This window comes from Nyctereutes procyonoides, unplaced genomic scaffold, assembly GCF_905146905.1.
Source record: "Nyctereutes procyonoides isolate TBG_1078 unplaced genomic scaffold, NYPRO_anot_genome, whole genome shotgun sequence".
NCBI lineage: Eukaryota > Metazoa > Chordata > Mammalia > Carnivora > Canidae > Nyctereutes > Nyctereutes procyonoides.
Genome location: NW_026575159.1, coordinates 13800598 through 13816736, shown reverse-complemented (window position 1 = coordinate 13816736; position 16139 = coordinate 13800598). Strand labels below are relative to the sequence as shown.

The following is a 16139-nucleotide window of genomic DNA, read 5'->3' as shown; positions in this document are numbered from 1 at the left end:
TCACAGGGCAGCAGGACTCTCTGCTGCTTAGTTGGCATTCCCAGTATTTTGATAAAAGTTACTTCTCTGAACTCTAACAACAACACGAGGAAAAATAATGCTATCTCTTGTGTTAGTTACAATCTTGGGAGATTTTATCGTGAGAAATATTTGAGTAGTCGGGAGTAGCCGAGAATGTGGCAGTAGGGACAGGGTCATTTAAACTGCCAGAAAAAATAAATAAATGGGAAAGACAGGGAAAGTTGTTAGGTTTATAAATTCTAAAACTTTCCTTGTTTTTTTTTAAAAAAAATAAAGCCGTGAGGTTGACTACATTGAATAACTACATTGTAAATCTTAAAAGCTTAAAGCTGGTGGAAACCCTTGTACAGCTCTGTTTCATTTTTATCGGATCAAATACATTTGGTTTCTTTTTTAAAAACCATGTTTTTGTGAGGGAAGGAAAATGAACATGCACTGTTATTGGCCACAGCAACATAAGAAACCCTCATGTTAGCAGAGGAAACCACATGAAAGTGTGTGTGTGTGTTAGGGGCGGGACGATAAGGGGGTGGAGAGAAGGAGAGGGATGTTTCAAGCCTCTTAGGCTCAGAGCTGCCATTTGTGAACAAATCGTGATGAAATCAAGCTCCGGACAAATCAGAGGAGGCTGTCAACCTCCCAGGTGGGATTACTTGTAGTTAATAGACTGAACTCAGAGCCCCAAAAAGCAGTGCATTCAGTGTAGGCAAAAGAGAACACACTGCAAAAGGCTTTCCAAGAACCCTCTGCCATGGCAAGGAGAAGCCCGTTCCGGTCCTATCAGGTAGGAGAAGGATGGCATTGTGGGGGAAAGACTTGATGTTGAGAATCAGTTCCTGATTTTGGATTTTTCTTTGTGTTTTAAAAATTAAGACAGCACTAGATGGTGCATTTGGGAAATTGTAGGATGGGATGGTGATGAAGTCCTTTGAATCACCTTCATATAATTTGACTAATTGGTCTGACCTTTCAATCTCCTTCTTCCCTTAGGTAATATCCCTGTTCACTTTTGCTGTGGGAGTCAATATCTGCTTAGGATTCACAGCAAATCGAATTAAGAGGGCAGAAGGATGGGATGAAGGTCCTCCTACAGGTAAGTGTAGAGACTATTGGCATTGTCGGTCCTTTTTAAAATATTATGCACTGGATAATCAATACAAGCTCATGAAGAAATGCATCTTTAAGACAATCTTGCGGTATAACTAACTTAGTCCTAGATTTCTTTGGAATACACATAACTCTGTGTATAATTCAGGTAAGAGAATGCGGTTCTAATTAAGAGAACACTTATGCTTACTCCATGATATCAGGCTCTTTAAATCTTTGTCCTCTGAAACTTATAAATGTTAAGATAAAATTAAACTCTTGTTAACAAACAAGGCTAAGATAGAAGTGGTGAGAACAGGTGCTGGTTTAATATTGGAGATATAGAAATTTGATTTGTTGTCATGTGATATAAGATGTAGTATTTGTCTCCAGAAACTTCTGACTTGCAAAGAAAAAAAGAAGAGTGGAAGTGAAAAAAAATGAATTATCTTTCTGAAACTTCAGAATTTAGGACTATGAGATTAAGATTTACCTAAGATAGGGAAAATATAAAAGAGAGGAGGTGCTTTGAAGAACTTATAGGATTGACTTGCACCCAGTTTTTTTCTTTTGGCATAAGGAAAGGTAAGTTTTAATAGTGTACCTTGACTTAACTAATAGAACCAAAGTGAAAGAGTTTCCTTTTACAATACACTGCGCCATCAGCAGTGTGAGAATTCTTATAAAGGAGCTCCTTGTACAGACCGAGGAGGCTTAACTGACCAGGTCTTAAGTAATGAGTTGGTTAATTTCCTGGAAATTGGAGCTGCTGATGGTTTTATAAATAAAAATTACATATTAAGTAATGGGTACTGTAGGGGGCAATATTTTCTTGACTTTCTCTGACATCTCAGCCTGTTTGTCTGCCTTCCTGTGAATTTTGTATTTCTCTGTAGTTTTTGACCTGACTAGTCTAAAACACTATCACCTGTCTCTGCTGAGCCAGCATGGATTGTTATTAACCAAGCTATGATACAGAAACCGATGGAATACTAGGTCTTCCTTGCATCAAGTAAGTTGCTTTTGAGTCATGCCAGAAGGTTGAAAGAATAATATGAGAGGTTGTTTAATGAGTCAAAGTGGGGTGTGGTTGGGGTGAAAGTGAGGAAAATAGATCATAAAAATTGCACCCCCAGGGAACCAAATGGACAAAATGAGTTGTCTTCTGTTGAGGAGGGAGAAGAGAGGAGATCACTGGGCTGGAGAATCCTGTTTTTATTGGTAACAAATGCTATCTTCAAAGACCTCTTTTTCTTGTTCCAGACAAGTATAATTCCCATTAACACTGACTGTAACTGCATAGACTGGAAGGGGGCTTGGATCCTTAGTATGGCCACTGGGGCAAGCTAGCAGCTTGAGAGCCCACTGCTGGTTCCAGGAACTTCTTTTCTGTTTCATGTTAATATGTTACGTCAGCCAAAATTGATATTAAAAGCTGTTTTCTTAATGAATGTATAAAATGAAGTCATTCATTATTTTCAATGTTGACTTTTTTTGGAAAACAGTTATGAAAGTCCTAGAGTGGCAACCTGGATCCATATAACTTGCTGTGTGGCCTTGGGCAAGTCACTTATGACATCTGTTTCCTTAGCTGTATAATGAGAAGCAGGCCTAGATATTTTCTAATTTTCCCTCTGGATTTAAAAAAAAAAGCTTATGATTCCCTCCATTCTGTTCATTGACTTCTGAATTTGTGTGCACTCTGTTGGAGATCTTGAAAAGTATAGAACAAGGACGCCTGGGTGGCTCAGCGGTTGAGCACCTGCCTTCGGCTTGGGTGGTGATCCCGGGATCCGGGATTGAGTCCCGCATCAGGCTCCCTGTGAGGAGCCTGCTTTTCCAAACTCTGCCTATGTCTCTGCCTCTCTCTCAGTCTGTGTCTCTCATGAATAAATAAATATATCTTTAAAAAAAAGTATAGAACAGATTTATTAATCCTTAAGTATATTTTGTGTATGATTATCTTCATATGTTATAAGAAGCAGCCATAAGAACTAATGAGTCTATGTTACTTCTGTAAGAATAATACGATCTATATTATAATGTCTAAATCTAACTGATCTTAAATATAGTATAAAATATTTGCTTCTTGAATTACTTAATTAAATCATTTAATATTCTAGGCCTTTATGGTATCTTCTAAAATAATTTTTTTAGTGAAAATTCTACCTTTATGAAGCTTAGTCAGGATACAATGCCAGTTAAGTCTGAGTTTTAGGATTTTGGTATGCTTGAATACTTTTTATTTTTAATTTTTCTGTTGCTGTAGTTTACTGGCTTCTTAGGCACCAGTGATTGATTTTCCTGCGTAAAGACCAGAAATTAGAAACTGGGTGAGAGCATAGTGCAGAGAGTTTAAGCATTTTTATCTTTGTAAATGTTATATGTGCTTAGAAAGGGTCTCCCTCAAATAACACATGTGGATGGTTATTCTGTAAGCGAGGCTTTCACATCAGAAATCATTGGGCGAAATTTTATGTATGTATTAGGTAGAGATACTAAGAGGAAAGGCAGCCATACCTATTTTCAACAATGCTTACATGTTCCAGAGAAATCCTGGGAAGCGGAGTGCTTCAAGCCTATTTCACCAAATGGAACACAAAGGGTATTAATACGTGGTTAGCTTTAGACTGACCAGAGCAAGACGTCCCATTCAAAAGCGTGCACTTTCTTGCTTAGTAAATGTAGTTCCTCAGAGTCCTCAGCAATAGGTGAGAATGTTCTACACAGGGGCAGCCCCTCACTGCTGTACTATGGACTGGGGTGTTAGTTTCAAGGCTGTGGCAGTGCAAACAAACTGTTATAATTAACTAACTAGCACACTTGCTCACTGGATTTATTGTTAGGACCTAGTGATCTATTGGAAATAATGGTAGGATTTGTCCTACCAGATGATAAGAGATCTATGGACTTATTAGAAGATATGAAATGAGTGTAGCTAATTATAATTCTATATGTAATATAAAATGGGCAGTCAGATGCATGGGATGGCTAGAATAAATTTTCAAAGAAAATGTGAATAATACAAGCACATCAGTTTGGCATCTTTGTTGCATACATCTGGTGTAGCCAGCTTGATTTACCTTTAAGACTGCAAGAGATTTTATGTGTATACAGGTGTGTGTGCGCTCATGTACATGTGCACATGTGTATGTTTGTGGTGTGACAGTAGAGTCGATTTTACTGAAGTTTGTGATAGCTACCCTTTCGGTCTCCAGATGGAGGTGGGATATCCTCTGAAATATAAGCAACTTAATAGTTGGAAGACACAGGGAAATTTGTAAGCTTGTGAATATCTGGCTAATAGAAACTCAAAAGCCCCGTCCAACTCATCATCATTTTTAGTGGTACCAAAGTTTAAAAATATGTGAATGTGCATGAAATTCATGGTTAAATGTGAAAGGAAGTATCTATCACCCTTTATGAGTGAAGTGATTCTTTGTGAATCACAGGGAAAAAGACAATGGTAAGAGGAACGAGAAGGTTTGTGTTCATCTGATAAGTTTGGGGATCTCATTCTACAGTGAAGAACTGTCTTGATGATGGTAGCATGTAGGAAACTGCAAAGCTGACAAATTCAGCAGCCATGACTCTGAGGAAAACTCTGTCATGACTAAGATCATGTTATGGGACTTGATGTTAAATATAATGTAGACTCAGGAGTGTTTGTTTGTTTATTTATTTACTTAGAGAGAAGGTGGGGGAGGGGCACAGGGGGAGGGAGAGAGAGAGCACCTTAAGCAGGTTCTAGCATGGAAATCTCAGTCCTCAACAGAGATCCACATAGGTTCTCGAACTAAAAAAACCTTGCCAAATCATGTCTTCATCAAATTCATAGACTATGTACAAAATTTGCAAAATCCTTTGTGAATGAAAATAGTATCGTATTTGTATTCAGATATTCTAAAATTTTAGCCAGGCCCTTGCTAGCTCAGATTAGGCTGAAGGTTCTGATTTTCTAACCAGGAAACCAGGGATGATGTTGCCTCTTTATCGGAAAAGGTTTTTGAAAACAAAATGTCATATTAAGGTTGATGATAATATAAGGTGTTAAGTATATGATGATATATTTAATTTTCTTCACTTATATTTGAAGGCCAGTATCTACATTTTTACCTTTTCAAATTTCCAATACCTGTGATTTCGATGACAATGCTTCATTGTTTGGGGGCAGATTTGCAAACCATACAGACATACTCTACTGACATCCATCATAAATGCTAGTTGAGGGGTTTCAAAGTTGAATTAAGGTGTTTAATCTATTTTGTTTACATCTCATAGAAATCTATTTTCTCCTAGTTTACGAGATCTTTCTACATGAGAATGCTGTGGAATTTATGTGAATAAATTCTTTAAAAGCACAGATGTCTGAAAACTTCCCAGGTAGAGTTACTTATTGAAAAAGTTGTCCACGAAAGCTGGTCCAGAGTCTGACGAGGAGGAGAGAATGGTGATGCCACAGTAGTGGGTATTTATAGGAACTGATGTCTTTAGGAAGCAGAGATACTGACATGGAGGCCTGTATGTAAGTGCTGCTCACTATGGGATAAGATCCGTAGCATCAGGAACAAGTGGCCACTGCAGTACAAGGAAGTATGACCAGAAAGGATGAATCATATACTCCAGAAGAGGCATAAGACAGCATTAAATGCTAGAGTTGGTCAGCATCTTGAATGCCGTCCATGTCGACCGCCTCCTTTCCCTGTGGTTTATACTTCAGACAGGGCAGGGAGACACAGGAGAACCAGTTCTGTTTCAGCGCTCTTAAATGGGAGGCAGCATAACCACAGCCCACAACCCATTGCAAGGCTTTCCTCTCACTTTCAGGAAGCACTGGGGCTGAGGACCACAGAGAATGGGAGGAATAGATAGGGTGCCATATCTTGAACCTCGAACACAGGACCACCACGCAAAGCTTAGAAGAAAGAGTCTTCTAGTTTTTGGCAGCTAAAAGTTTTCAAACTTAAATACTGCATCCCTCACTGAACATCATCCTTAAATCTGAAAATTTCTATTTTGCAGAGGGATTTAGAGGAAAATATGCTTGGAATCAGGATAAAATCATGTTGAGGTCATGACTCTTGTCATGAATTTTGGTTCCTTCCAATAGTCTATTAAATTATTGGTTGTTTCCCCCCATATAAATGGCACCAGAATTCTAGGACACTGCCTCTGTGTGTGTATAGTAAATGGAATGTTTTATTTTTTAATTTAATCTTTTAAAGATTTTATCTACTTAACTTATCGAGTGAGTGAGTGAATGGGGGGAGAGGGGCACAGGGAGAGGGAAAGAGAGAATCTCAAGCAAACTCTGCACTGAATATGGAGCCCAGGAGGGCTTGATCTCACAACCCCAAGATCATGACCTGAGTTGAAATCAAGGATCAGATATTCAACCGACTGAGCCACCTAGGCACCCTGACAGAATGTTTCAGAAATAAGATTTTACTTAACTAAATCAGAATAATTTCACTTGTTTCCATCAGAATTATGAATTTGAATGTTATAAATTATCACTGATCTTTAAATTATGAAATGCTTCTGTGAAAAATAAGGAATGTATAGCACTGTTTTCTACCTATCATATATGTACATATATACATGTTTTACAATTTGAAGTCCCTATTTTGATGAAACATGTGTCTGTATGGAATGTAACATTTATTTTTTAAGATTCTGGAACTGAGTTGCATCTTTAAGTAAAATAACATTTAAATATGTAATTAAGAAGGCAGCAGTAAAATTTGAATCGCATAAAAGTATTCGCAAATGCCTCCTATGAAATTCTAAACCTTCATCCTTATCACACATTTTGACTTGATCCTTTTGAGGTGTTTGTTTTTGTCTTTTTGTCTTCCTTGTTGGTTCTGAGCTTTTGTGGAAGTCTCAGCAATTATGAGACACCACAGGCTCACTGATCCTGCGGTTTTTATCACACCACTCAATAAATTGTAGAACCTGAGTGCTCAGATGGATGTTCTCTTGATTTAGGTCAGGTAAAGGAAACTTTACAGATTTTAGAATTTAGACCAATAATTAGTCAGAGAATCTTTCCATATTTAACCATGGAACCAGGTTAAAATTCTCCAATAAAAAGCAAAGACCTAAAATCTGTCCTTAGGCTGGTGTCAGGGGAAGGACATGAAACATGGGCATGGGATGAAAAAGCCAGACGTGGAGGATGAATTGCAGAACTCTGGAAGCCTAGAGGCTGGAGCTTGTTATGGAAGATGGCAGAGTGGGATAGGCCCTGGAAAGGCAAAGTGAATGTGACTTGACTATCACCTGATTTGATTAAAAGAGGTGCAGATGGTCAAATTCTTGAGATTATTGGGTTGGAAGAACTACATGGACCAGTTCATCTTCCCGTTTCTGTTGCTGCCTTTGTCAGCTGAGTCCATGCCACCCAGGAATGAATTTAGCATATGTGTCCCTAATCCATACCAGCTCTGGGAATTTACTCTTACTTTCAAGCTGTTAGTAAACCTTGAGTGCAACACTTTTTATGATCTGTGTCTTGCTTTGCATGACGATTGTAAGAACAACTCTTCCTTAACAAAGCTGTCTTCTGTTTAAAGTTTGGCGAAGAAGATTATTATTGGGGGAAAGCTATTGAGAGAAATTCAATTATTTTTGAGAACAAAGTGGGGAATACACTCAGAGAATAATCAATGCTGTAAGGATGTAGTAAAAATCGTGTGGTTAGCGTGGTGGAGAAAGTCTTAAAATGGCTAAAAATCCACACAGATATTTAGAAAGTAGAGAGAAAAATAGGGAAGAGATTGTGATGAGGGAAGAGCAAAGGGCATGACTAGAAGAATATTTTAAGTGCAAACAATGTGCCTTTGGACCTCTTCACATTATCTCAGCGATAAACATAGCTGGGCATATTTATGTATGTAGCTCCTGGGAATGAATTCTGTGCAGAATTCATTATACAGCTACTGATTCGAAGAAGTACCCCTAAAAAAGGGAATAATTCAATTATAAGCGTCTTTCTTATCTTTGTTTTTACTGTAGGGCTTTCTCTATTTTTACTTTTTGACATCTCAAGCCTTTCTCCCCCCATAGTTTCTTATGGCCCAGCATGCACTGTTGATAGGTTGGCCAAAGTCAATAGAAAAATGTGGTTTTTGAACCAGAGGTAAGGCACTGCACTGGAAACCTGACATTATTTCCTAAACTGAGCTGGTGTGGTTTGTATGTATTTCAACATCCCAGAATCAACCATGCACAAGCGTTTCACATCTCATGGTCTAGTGAATCTGTTTGCTTTACTTGAACTGATCTGATGCCATAAAGACTAGGATTGGGTGACTCTGACTTTTAAAAGGACAAAGGACTAAGGGATGAACGGGATATTCAGAGAAATGGCTTCAGTGAACCTGGAAATGTTATTTAACATCTGTTCTCTGCCTGCTTCTTATGTTTGTTGCTTGTTTTTAAAAGCAATGCACGCCAATTTTATAAAGATTAAAAATTCATAAACATAAATAAGGAAATAAGATTATATATAACATATCATAAGTAACATTTGTTATTTATATATAATATATAAATAATGTCTACTGTATACATATATATATACACACGGGGCTATAAACATATGTACATATGAGAGAGATAGAAGTAAGCAAACAAAAGATATTTGGAAAATGCTAGAAGTTTCAAACTACAGAAAGGTAAAAAAAAATTCCTCTGCTTTTCTCTTTCTCAGTCATTGTGCTCAAATGTAATTCCTGTAAAGAGTTTCTTGTGGGGAGGGTGGGGGGAGGAAGGTTATTGACACCTGTACATTTTCTCAATGCCCTCCCCAACTCTTCTCTGGCTCTGTTGTTATTTTCATACTTACTTATATCCTTATTGCTCCCTTTACCTCTATTTTGACACAAAATATAATGTATAATATTTAATACTATAACACTATTCTGTGCTTTGCTCTTAAAAAAATGTATTTCTGTATTTTATAGATCTTTCCATATTAGCCTACACAGATTCCCTCATTCTTTTTAAGGACTGGGCAATATTCCATTTATGGATACGGTGATTGTTGTACATGTATCTTGGCAAATTTTTGCAAATATATATGAGAGATGAATTCCTAGTCATGGGATTTCTGGGTGAAAGATTCATATGCATTTCCAAATTGAGTTCTATTTTACAAAAATTTTCATTCCTAGCAATAGGTATGACACTGCTTACACTTGCCATTCATTAGAAATTAATTATTTTGTAACTTAGGATGAAGATACTGCTTGGTTTTTCCCAGCCAGCTGAGTTATTCCAGAACTCCTTACTAATTAATCCTTCTTTCACCTCCTGATTAATCTATCTTTCTTTCTTCTTTCTTTGATTGCTTTCATTATAAATAAATTCTCAGATATTTGGCCCTATTTCCTATCCCCACTGCTAGCACTAATCTACTTATTTGCTGGTACAAACTGTTTTATTATTTAACTCCAGAATATATTTTACTCTCTAGTCTTCCCCAAATTACTCTTCCTTTTCAGTGTTTTTCATTTCATATATTCATTTTTAAAATAACCATTTAATATCCTCTCCAGTTTAAAAAACTCCTCTTTATATTTTTATTGTGGTTGCATTGAATCTTTAGGTTTATTTAGGAAGAACTGATGTATTTATAATGTCAATTATTTTTATCTTCAAGATGGTGTATCTTTCCATTTAGTGGGATCTTTTGAAATATCTTTTTGTAGAGTTTCAATGTGCTCTTAAGGTAGCTCCTACATAAGTCTTAGGAAATTTATACCTAGATATTGTATCTTTTATATACTATGATGAATGGAACTTCCATTTAATTTTTGAACTTAATTGCTTATATCTTACAAATATGTAGATATTTTGTTTCTCTGATATTTTTTCCAAATTTTTAGTTGATTCTTTAGATTTCTAGATATATAGTCATATCATAGAAAATAGAGGATTTATTTTTAACAAGCTGAGATTGTGCTGTTTGTATTTGTGTTTGTGTGACTTTAGTTATAGGTGTAGATGTAATGGCTGGAAGAGATCTTACATATATTCAGACTGTTCTCAGACCATTTAGGTTCAAATCTCCTTACAAAAAGTTATGGATTTTCAAAGAGGGAAATGAACTCTTGGTTTTTAAATGCATACATCAATGTTCTCTTCCCTGTTGGCATCGTTAGCATCCATAGAGACCTAACCCTCACAGATGTGTCGTAATAATAATTGTAAACAGTAAAATAAAACCAACAGACAGCATTAGTGCACTTTCTGTGTCTAACAGACTGCTACGTGTTCTGCATGGATCATTTCATTTAATGCTTGTTAAAATCTTCAGTTACTTTCATTAATCCCCCTGCTTTACAGATGAGGAAACTGGCACAGGAAATTTAGTGACCTGCCAAGGGTCTGTAGCTAGCAGGTGATGGAGCCAGGCTGCTCCGCTAGAGCCTGACTGCATTACCACACTGTGCTCCTTCCCAGGGCCACCTCACCTCTCCACGATGACCTGACCCATTTCCCACTCCCATTGCCATTGCCTCTTGTATCTTGCAGTGTTATCGGACTCCCCCTGGACCAACACCTCTGGATCATGCAAGGGCAGATGCTTTGAACTTCAAGAGGTTGGACCCCCTGACTGTCGTTGTGACAACTTGTGTAAGAGCTACAGCAGTTGTTGCCATGACTTTGATGAGCTTTGTTTGAAGACAGGTAGGTAACTTTTGACTCCTCTTGAGACTTGATGGGAATGCTTAATGGCCCTTGGCTATTATTTGCCCTGGCATTGCCGCCCTGCTTTGGCCAAGCCAAGCTGTTCGGGTTAGTTTTGTTTCTTGGTTATCGATTCTGTTGCGTATATCCATGTGACCATTGTTCCCAAACAAGGCTTACCCAAAGAAGGTTCTTGGCAACTGGAGTCATTATTTACTGGTTTCAGAAGTATGTATGGCCAGGCTTGTGGAGTCTTTTTTTTTCATCTTCATCATTTCTTTTTTTTTTTTAAGATTTTATTTATTTATTCATTAGAGATAGAGAGAGAGAGGCAGAGACATTAGACAGCAGGAGAAGCTGGCTCCCTGAGGGGAGCCTGATGCAGGATTTGATCCCAGGACCCTGGGATCATGACCCGGGCCAAAGGCAGATGCTCAACCAGTGAGCCACTCAGGTGCCCCATCTTCATCTTTTTTGTCTTGCTGCCAATTCCCACATTCCCTGCTTAGGGCACATGGGCTGCAAGTGTGAATATTCTTGAGGGTTGGGGCTTTTCTGCTTTAATATTAATTTAAAATTTTTGCTTGCCTGCTCAGTTTACAGGCATATGTTTTATTTCATCTTATTATATAGTAACCATTGGTCTACCCTGATGTCATTCTCCATTCTCTGTGCAGGTGGAAAGTTGTTAATGGAATTCTACTTGGAGCCACATGCTCAGGGTAGCTGTAAAATATTCCTTTACAGTCTTCCTGCCTTTCTTTCCATGTCTTCTATGCTGGAGCCATCAGTAGAATATACAGACTTCAGATGAATACACATGACTTGAGAAGAAGCATCTTTGTAGGCATTTTTCACCTTACCTGCTCTGTTTCCAGCTCGATAGATAGGACTCTGGAGATACCTCGTAGGTTATCCAGAACACCTGTGGGCAACATCATAATTCAAACTCTGAGAAAGATGACTGTCATCCCTGTTCTTAAGATCACTAGATGCAGAGATTTGAAAACTTCCTTGACAAGTTATTACTTGTTTTTGGACTTTTATGGTTTAGATGATTCTTTCAAAAATCTAACTCATATTATCATTGATACTAGCCTTATCTTTCTAATGATTCATTAGAAACAGAGACATTATTCTTACTCCTTTACTAAAGAAATAGCCCTTGATTCATATGAAAACTGACACCAGCTCCTTTACTAGTTCTGGTTTGTTTGCTTCCCCCCTGCCCTGCAAACAAGAAGAGTTTTATTAGGCTGTTTTTTGTATAATACATTTTCCAAACATGTAGCCATTTTTTTTTCTTATTACTTTCCTTTGGAACTTCTCCCAGGTTCCTTAGTTGAGGGTCTGCAAACTAAAATGCTGAGAACCTTGTAAACTGAACATATGGATGGAACAGATGTTCTAGTAGAGCTGTTTGGCTCTAAAACATGATTTCAGACCAGCAGCCTGTGATTGCTCGACATGGAGGACCTAACCGACTCTGTATTTCCTCTGTGCCATGAGCATCTGGCCTCTGACATGTAACCTCAGCTCTCTGGATTCCTGATCTTAGAGCTCCTTGCAAAGTTTAATAGTGGATGTCCTCACTTCAGCTTAGTTCTTTCTGAATGTAGTTCATTCCTCCCTTTCCAGATGTAATAAATATGGACAATAATAACATTTTTGAAGTAGTTTATTTTCCTGTGTACCAAGACAACATATGCCAAATGTGGAAGAATCAAATATCAAATAATAACAAAAGGTTAAAGGAGAAAACAAATCTCTGAGATCCTACTGTGATAACACAAGCCACTTTCTAGAGATAAGCACAATGTTTCAGTGTAGACCCTGACTACTCTATGTGTGTGTATATATGCCTGGTAGGGGTGTTTCTATGCTTACATATCTCTTTAGACACCGTGCTTTTGGTGCCTACATAGTCCTCCATTGACCAGATGCAAGCTGCTTCATTGAGTAACTGATCATCATTTAGATTTTCCCCAATTGTTGTGTTATGAACAATGTATCAATGAATATTATTCATGCCTGTTCATATTTTTGTCTGTTTTCCTTAAGATAAATTCCTAGGACTGGGAATTTGAATCAGTGTACATTTTTAAAATTCAAATATGTATTGTAAGATGAGCAACTTCTCAAAAAGCCTTTTGCCACTCCCTTTTCAACATATTCTCACTTTTAAAACATATATTCTCAATTAAAAAAATCTATCTAATCTGAGGGGTAACTATTTTTTTATTCCATAAGGTTAAATATTTTTTCTGTTTATTTCCATGTTTGCCCTCAAAATTATACAGCTCACTGACTCATACTTTGCTTGTGGTTCCCTCTGAACCATGGCTTTTTTTTTTTTAAATTTTCTTAAAGAGGGATCCCTGGGTGGCGCAGTGGTTTGGCGCCTGCCTTTGGCCCGGGGCGCGATCCTGGAGACCCGGGATCGAGTCCCACATCGGGCTCCCGGTGCATGGAGCCTGCTTCTCCCTCTGCCTGTGTCTCTGCCTCTCTCTCTCTCTCTCTCTCTCTCTCTCTGTGACTATCATAAATAAAAAATAAAAAAAAAAAAATTTAAAAAAAAAAAAAAAATTTTCTTAAAGATTTTATTTATTTATTTGAGAGAGAGAAGAAGAGAGGGCACAAAGTGGATGGAGAAGGAGCAAAGGGAGAGGGAGAACAGACTCCGCACTGAGCAGGAAGCTGGGGGCTCCATCCAGGGATCATGACCTGAGTAGATACTTAACCAATTGAGCCACCTAGGCACTCCTGAACCCTGGCTTTTTAAAATTCCATTCTTGCACAAAGCCAGTAGTTAATTCCTCAATAATTTTAGATTGTTAATAGTGATGCTTTTTTGTAAACAAAGAGATTTTCTTATGGAACTAGGGCAGGAATGAAAGTATCTTGGTTAAGAGTGATCCTTGAATTGTGAAAAAAAATCAGTCAAAGTAACCTTGGATAATTGCTAATCATTGGGAATAGCGGGTCCTGGATAAAGGAATTCCAAGCATTTAATCTGCTTGGGGAGAGAAGGCAGAGGAAGTAGGGGATCTAAAAAAATCAGAGAATAGAATTTGGGTACAAAGGTAATTCTAGGGATGCCTGGGTGGCTCAGCGGTTGAGTGTCTGCCTTTAGCTCAGGGCATGATCCCGGGGTTCTGGGATCAAGTCCCACATCGGGCTCCCTGCATGGAGCTTGCTTCTCCCTCTGCCTGTGTCTCTGCCTCTCTCTCTCTGTGTGTCTCTCATGAATAAATAAACAAAATCTTTTTTTTTTTAAAAAAAGGTAATTCTAAAAGAGTGGTAATTCTAAAACAGTAGTTCCATGGTTTTCTGGCATGGCAACTAATACCTCTTTATCCATTTATTCACTTGGCAAAGTGTCTTTTGGTAGAATATTACTAAGAAGCAACACTGCTTCCTAAAATCATTGCCTTCCACTTACAACATATTTTAAGAGATGAAGACCTCAAGTCTCATCTTAGTGCAGAAAGGGCTTTTGTGACCATTCCATGTCAAGTAGCATCCCCTTTCCACTCTTTCACTTTCTATCAATACTATCCTATTATTTCCTTCATAGCACGTAGCATGAGCCAAAATTCTCTTGTTTTTGCCGCTCTACTTGCTTATGGTCTGTCTTTCCCAATTGGAATATAAGCTCCACGAAGATAGTCTCGTCTTGTCTTTCTTACTCTTCATGACCTCCCCAGCACTTAGAACATGGAAAACACAATAGAATATTTATTGAGTAAGTGAATTAATTATGAAGTTTCTCAATATATCACTCCTAAATTTAAAGAGTCATATTTTATTTTCCTGGTGATTTGCAATTAGATTGAATGAATATTCATGGAACACCTAGCATGTGCCAGGCATGTCTCAGGCACTGGAGATGTAATGATGAAAAGAGAGGGATTTTTTTTTCCTGCCCTGGAGCTTACAAGCCAAAAAAAATACAGCACTCTCCTTAAAATGAAAGTATTAATTTTCTAAATATCTCCTGTTGATAAAGTTAAACCGTGAGCTCTCAATCCAGTATGCTCAGACAGAAATCTGTAACCATCTACCGGCCTCCTTGACAGTAGGGACTGACCTCTCACTGTAGGTAGGACCACATTTTGGTCAATGGTTGGAACTGTGAGTCTTTTTCATATGCCTTTAGATTCTACACATCTGTTTAGGACTTGAACCTTCAGTTGCAACTTATCACAGGTAGTTGTATCTATCATTTGTATTTAAATCAAGTTCATTAAGGTCAAGTAAAGCTACTCTGGGAATTAAAAGAGCCCAGGTGTCCTGACTATGCCTATGGTGATAGAAACTCCTATCACTGACCTTACATACCATACGTTTTACTGGTTTTTTTAGTACAGTTTACAAATGGTAAGGGTTCCATTTTTCCAAAGGATCCCAATTATGTTTGGCTTCATACTCTGATTTGAAAAATTAGGAATTCAACCTATTTGTAAGTCCTCCAAATATCATCTAGGCCTCGGGCCAACTCTAATTTCACAACCAGATTAAATGATGTGGGATTTTAGCTCTTTTTGTTGGCAACGCTTGTAAGCAATTGTGGCCTCTTTCATTTGGTTTGTGAGAAGCAGTGAAAGTGTTTTATTGTGCCGATTTCAGCTGGCGGCTGGGAGTGTACTAAGGACAGATGCGGAGAAGTAAGAAATGAAGACAATGCTTGTCACTGCTCAGAGGACTGCTTGGCCAGGGGAGACTGCTGTACTAATTACCAAGTGGTTTGCAAAGGTACATGTTTCCGTGGGTTGGCTCGAGCTTTAAAAGAATAAAAACTGGAGATACTCCAAGGAATCTTGGATGTTGTGGATCTAACACCTTGGATATGGGTTTGGGAGGAGGGAAGCAGTTGTGTTTTTAAATTTCTCATGCTTCTTTCTTAGTTTTGCTTCCCCACATTTCACTGCTCCGAAATAACAAGAAAATTACCCCAAATTCCATAATTTGGTAGAATCATAATAATGAAGAGATTTCTAAATTTCTTGTCTTAGTCTTAGATCAGGTTTTCAAAAAGCAGAGCCTGAGATGGAATTCCATACATGGGGATGCTCTGCAGGAAAATCGTGTCAGGGAGCAAGGGTGGCCAGGGCAGGGGGTGGCCAGCAGGGACGTGGGTCTAGGGGAAGTCTCACCTTGGCCTGTCTTACTGCAGTCTCTGGAAGGTAAATTGCAGCGTTCTTACCCTTGAGGCAGGGGGGCATGTCTTTTGTAACCCACTGGATATAAGGTGTAAACTGAGGCACTGCAAGCAGCTTCAAGATGGGTAAAGAGGATCAAGGCACCCGTAACTCCTGTTATACCTCAAAGCT

At 38.2% G+C, this 16139-nt stretch overlaps 1 protein-coding gene across 8 annotated transcripts in view; it reads left to right on the top strand.

Annotated features, from left to right (window-relative positions):
• Positions 1-16139, top strand: part of ENPP2 (ectonucleotide pyrophosphatase/phosphodiesterase 2) — a 109947-nt gene that overhangs the window by 29193 nt on the left and 64615 nt on the right. For 3 of the 8 annotated variants that reach the window (XM_055314228.1, XM_055314227.1, XM_055314223.1), the window contains exons 1-4: positions 620-805; positions 1012-1114; positions 10651-10806; positions 15436-15561. In XM_055314228.1, the coding sequence (XP_055170203.1) occupies positions 773-805; positions 1012-1114; positions 10651-10806; positions 15436-15561 (418 nt within the window). In that variant the 5' untranslated portion in view covers positions 620-772. Of the gene's footprint in view, positions 1-618; positions 806-1011; positions 1115-10650; positions 10807-15435; positions 15562-16139 lie in introns of those variants that run through there. The other 5 variants (XM_055314230.1, XM_055314229.1, XM_055314226.1 and 2 more) reach the window with 3 other exon arrangements.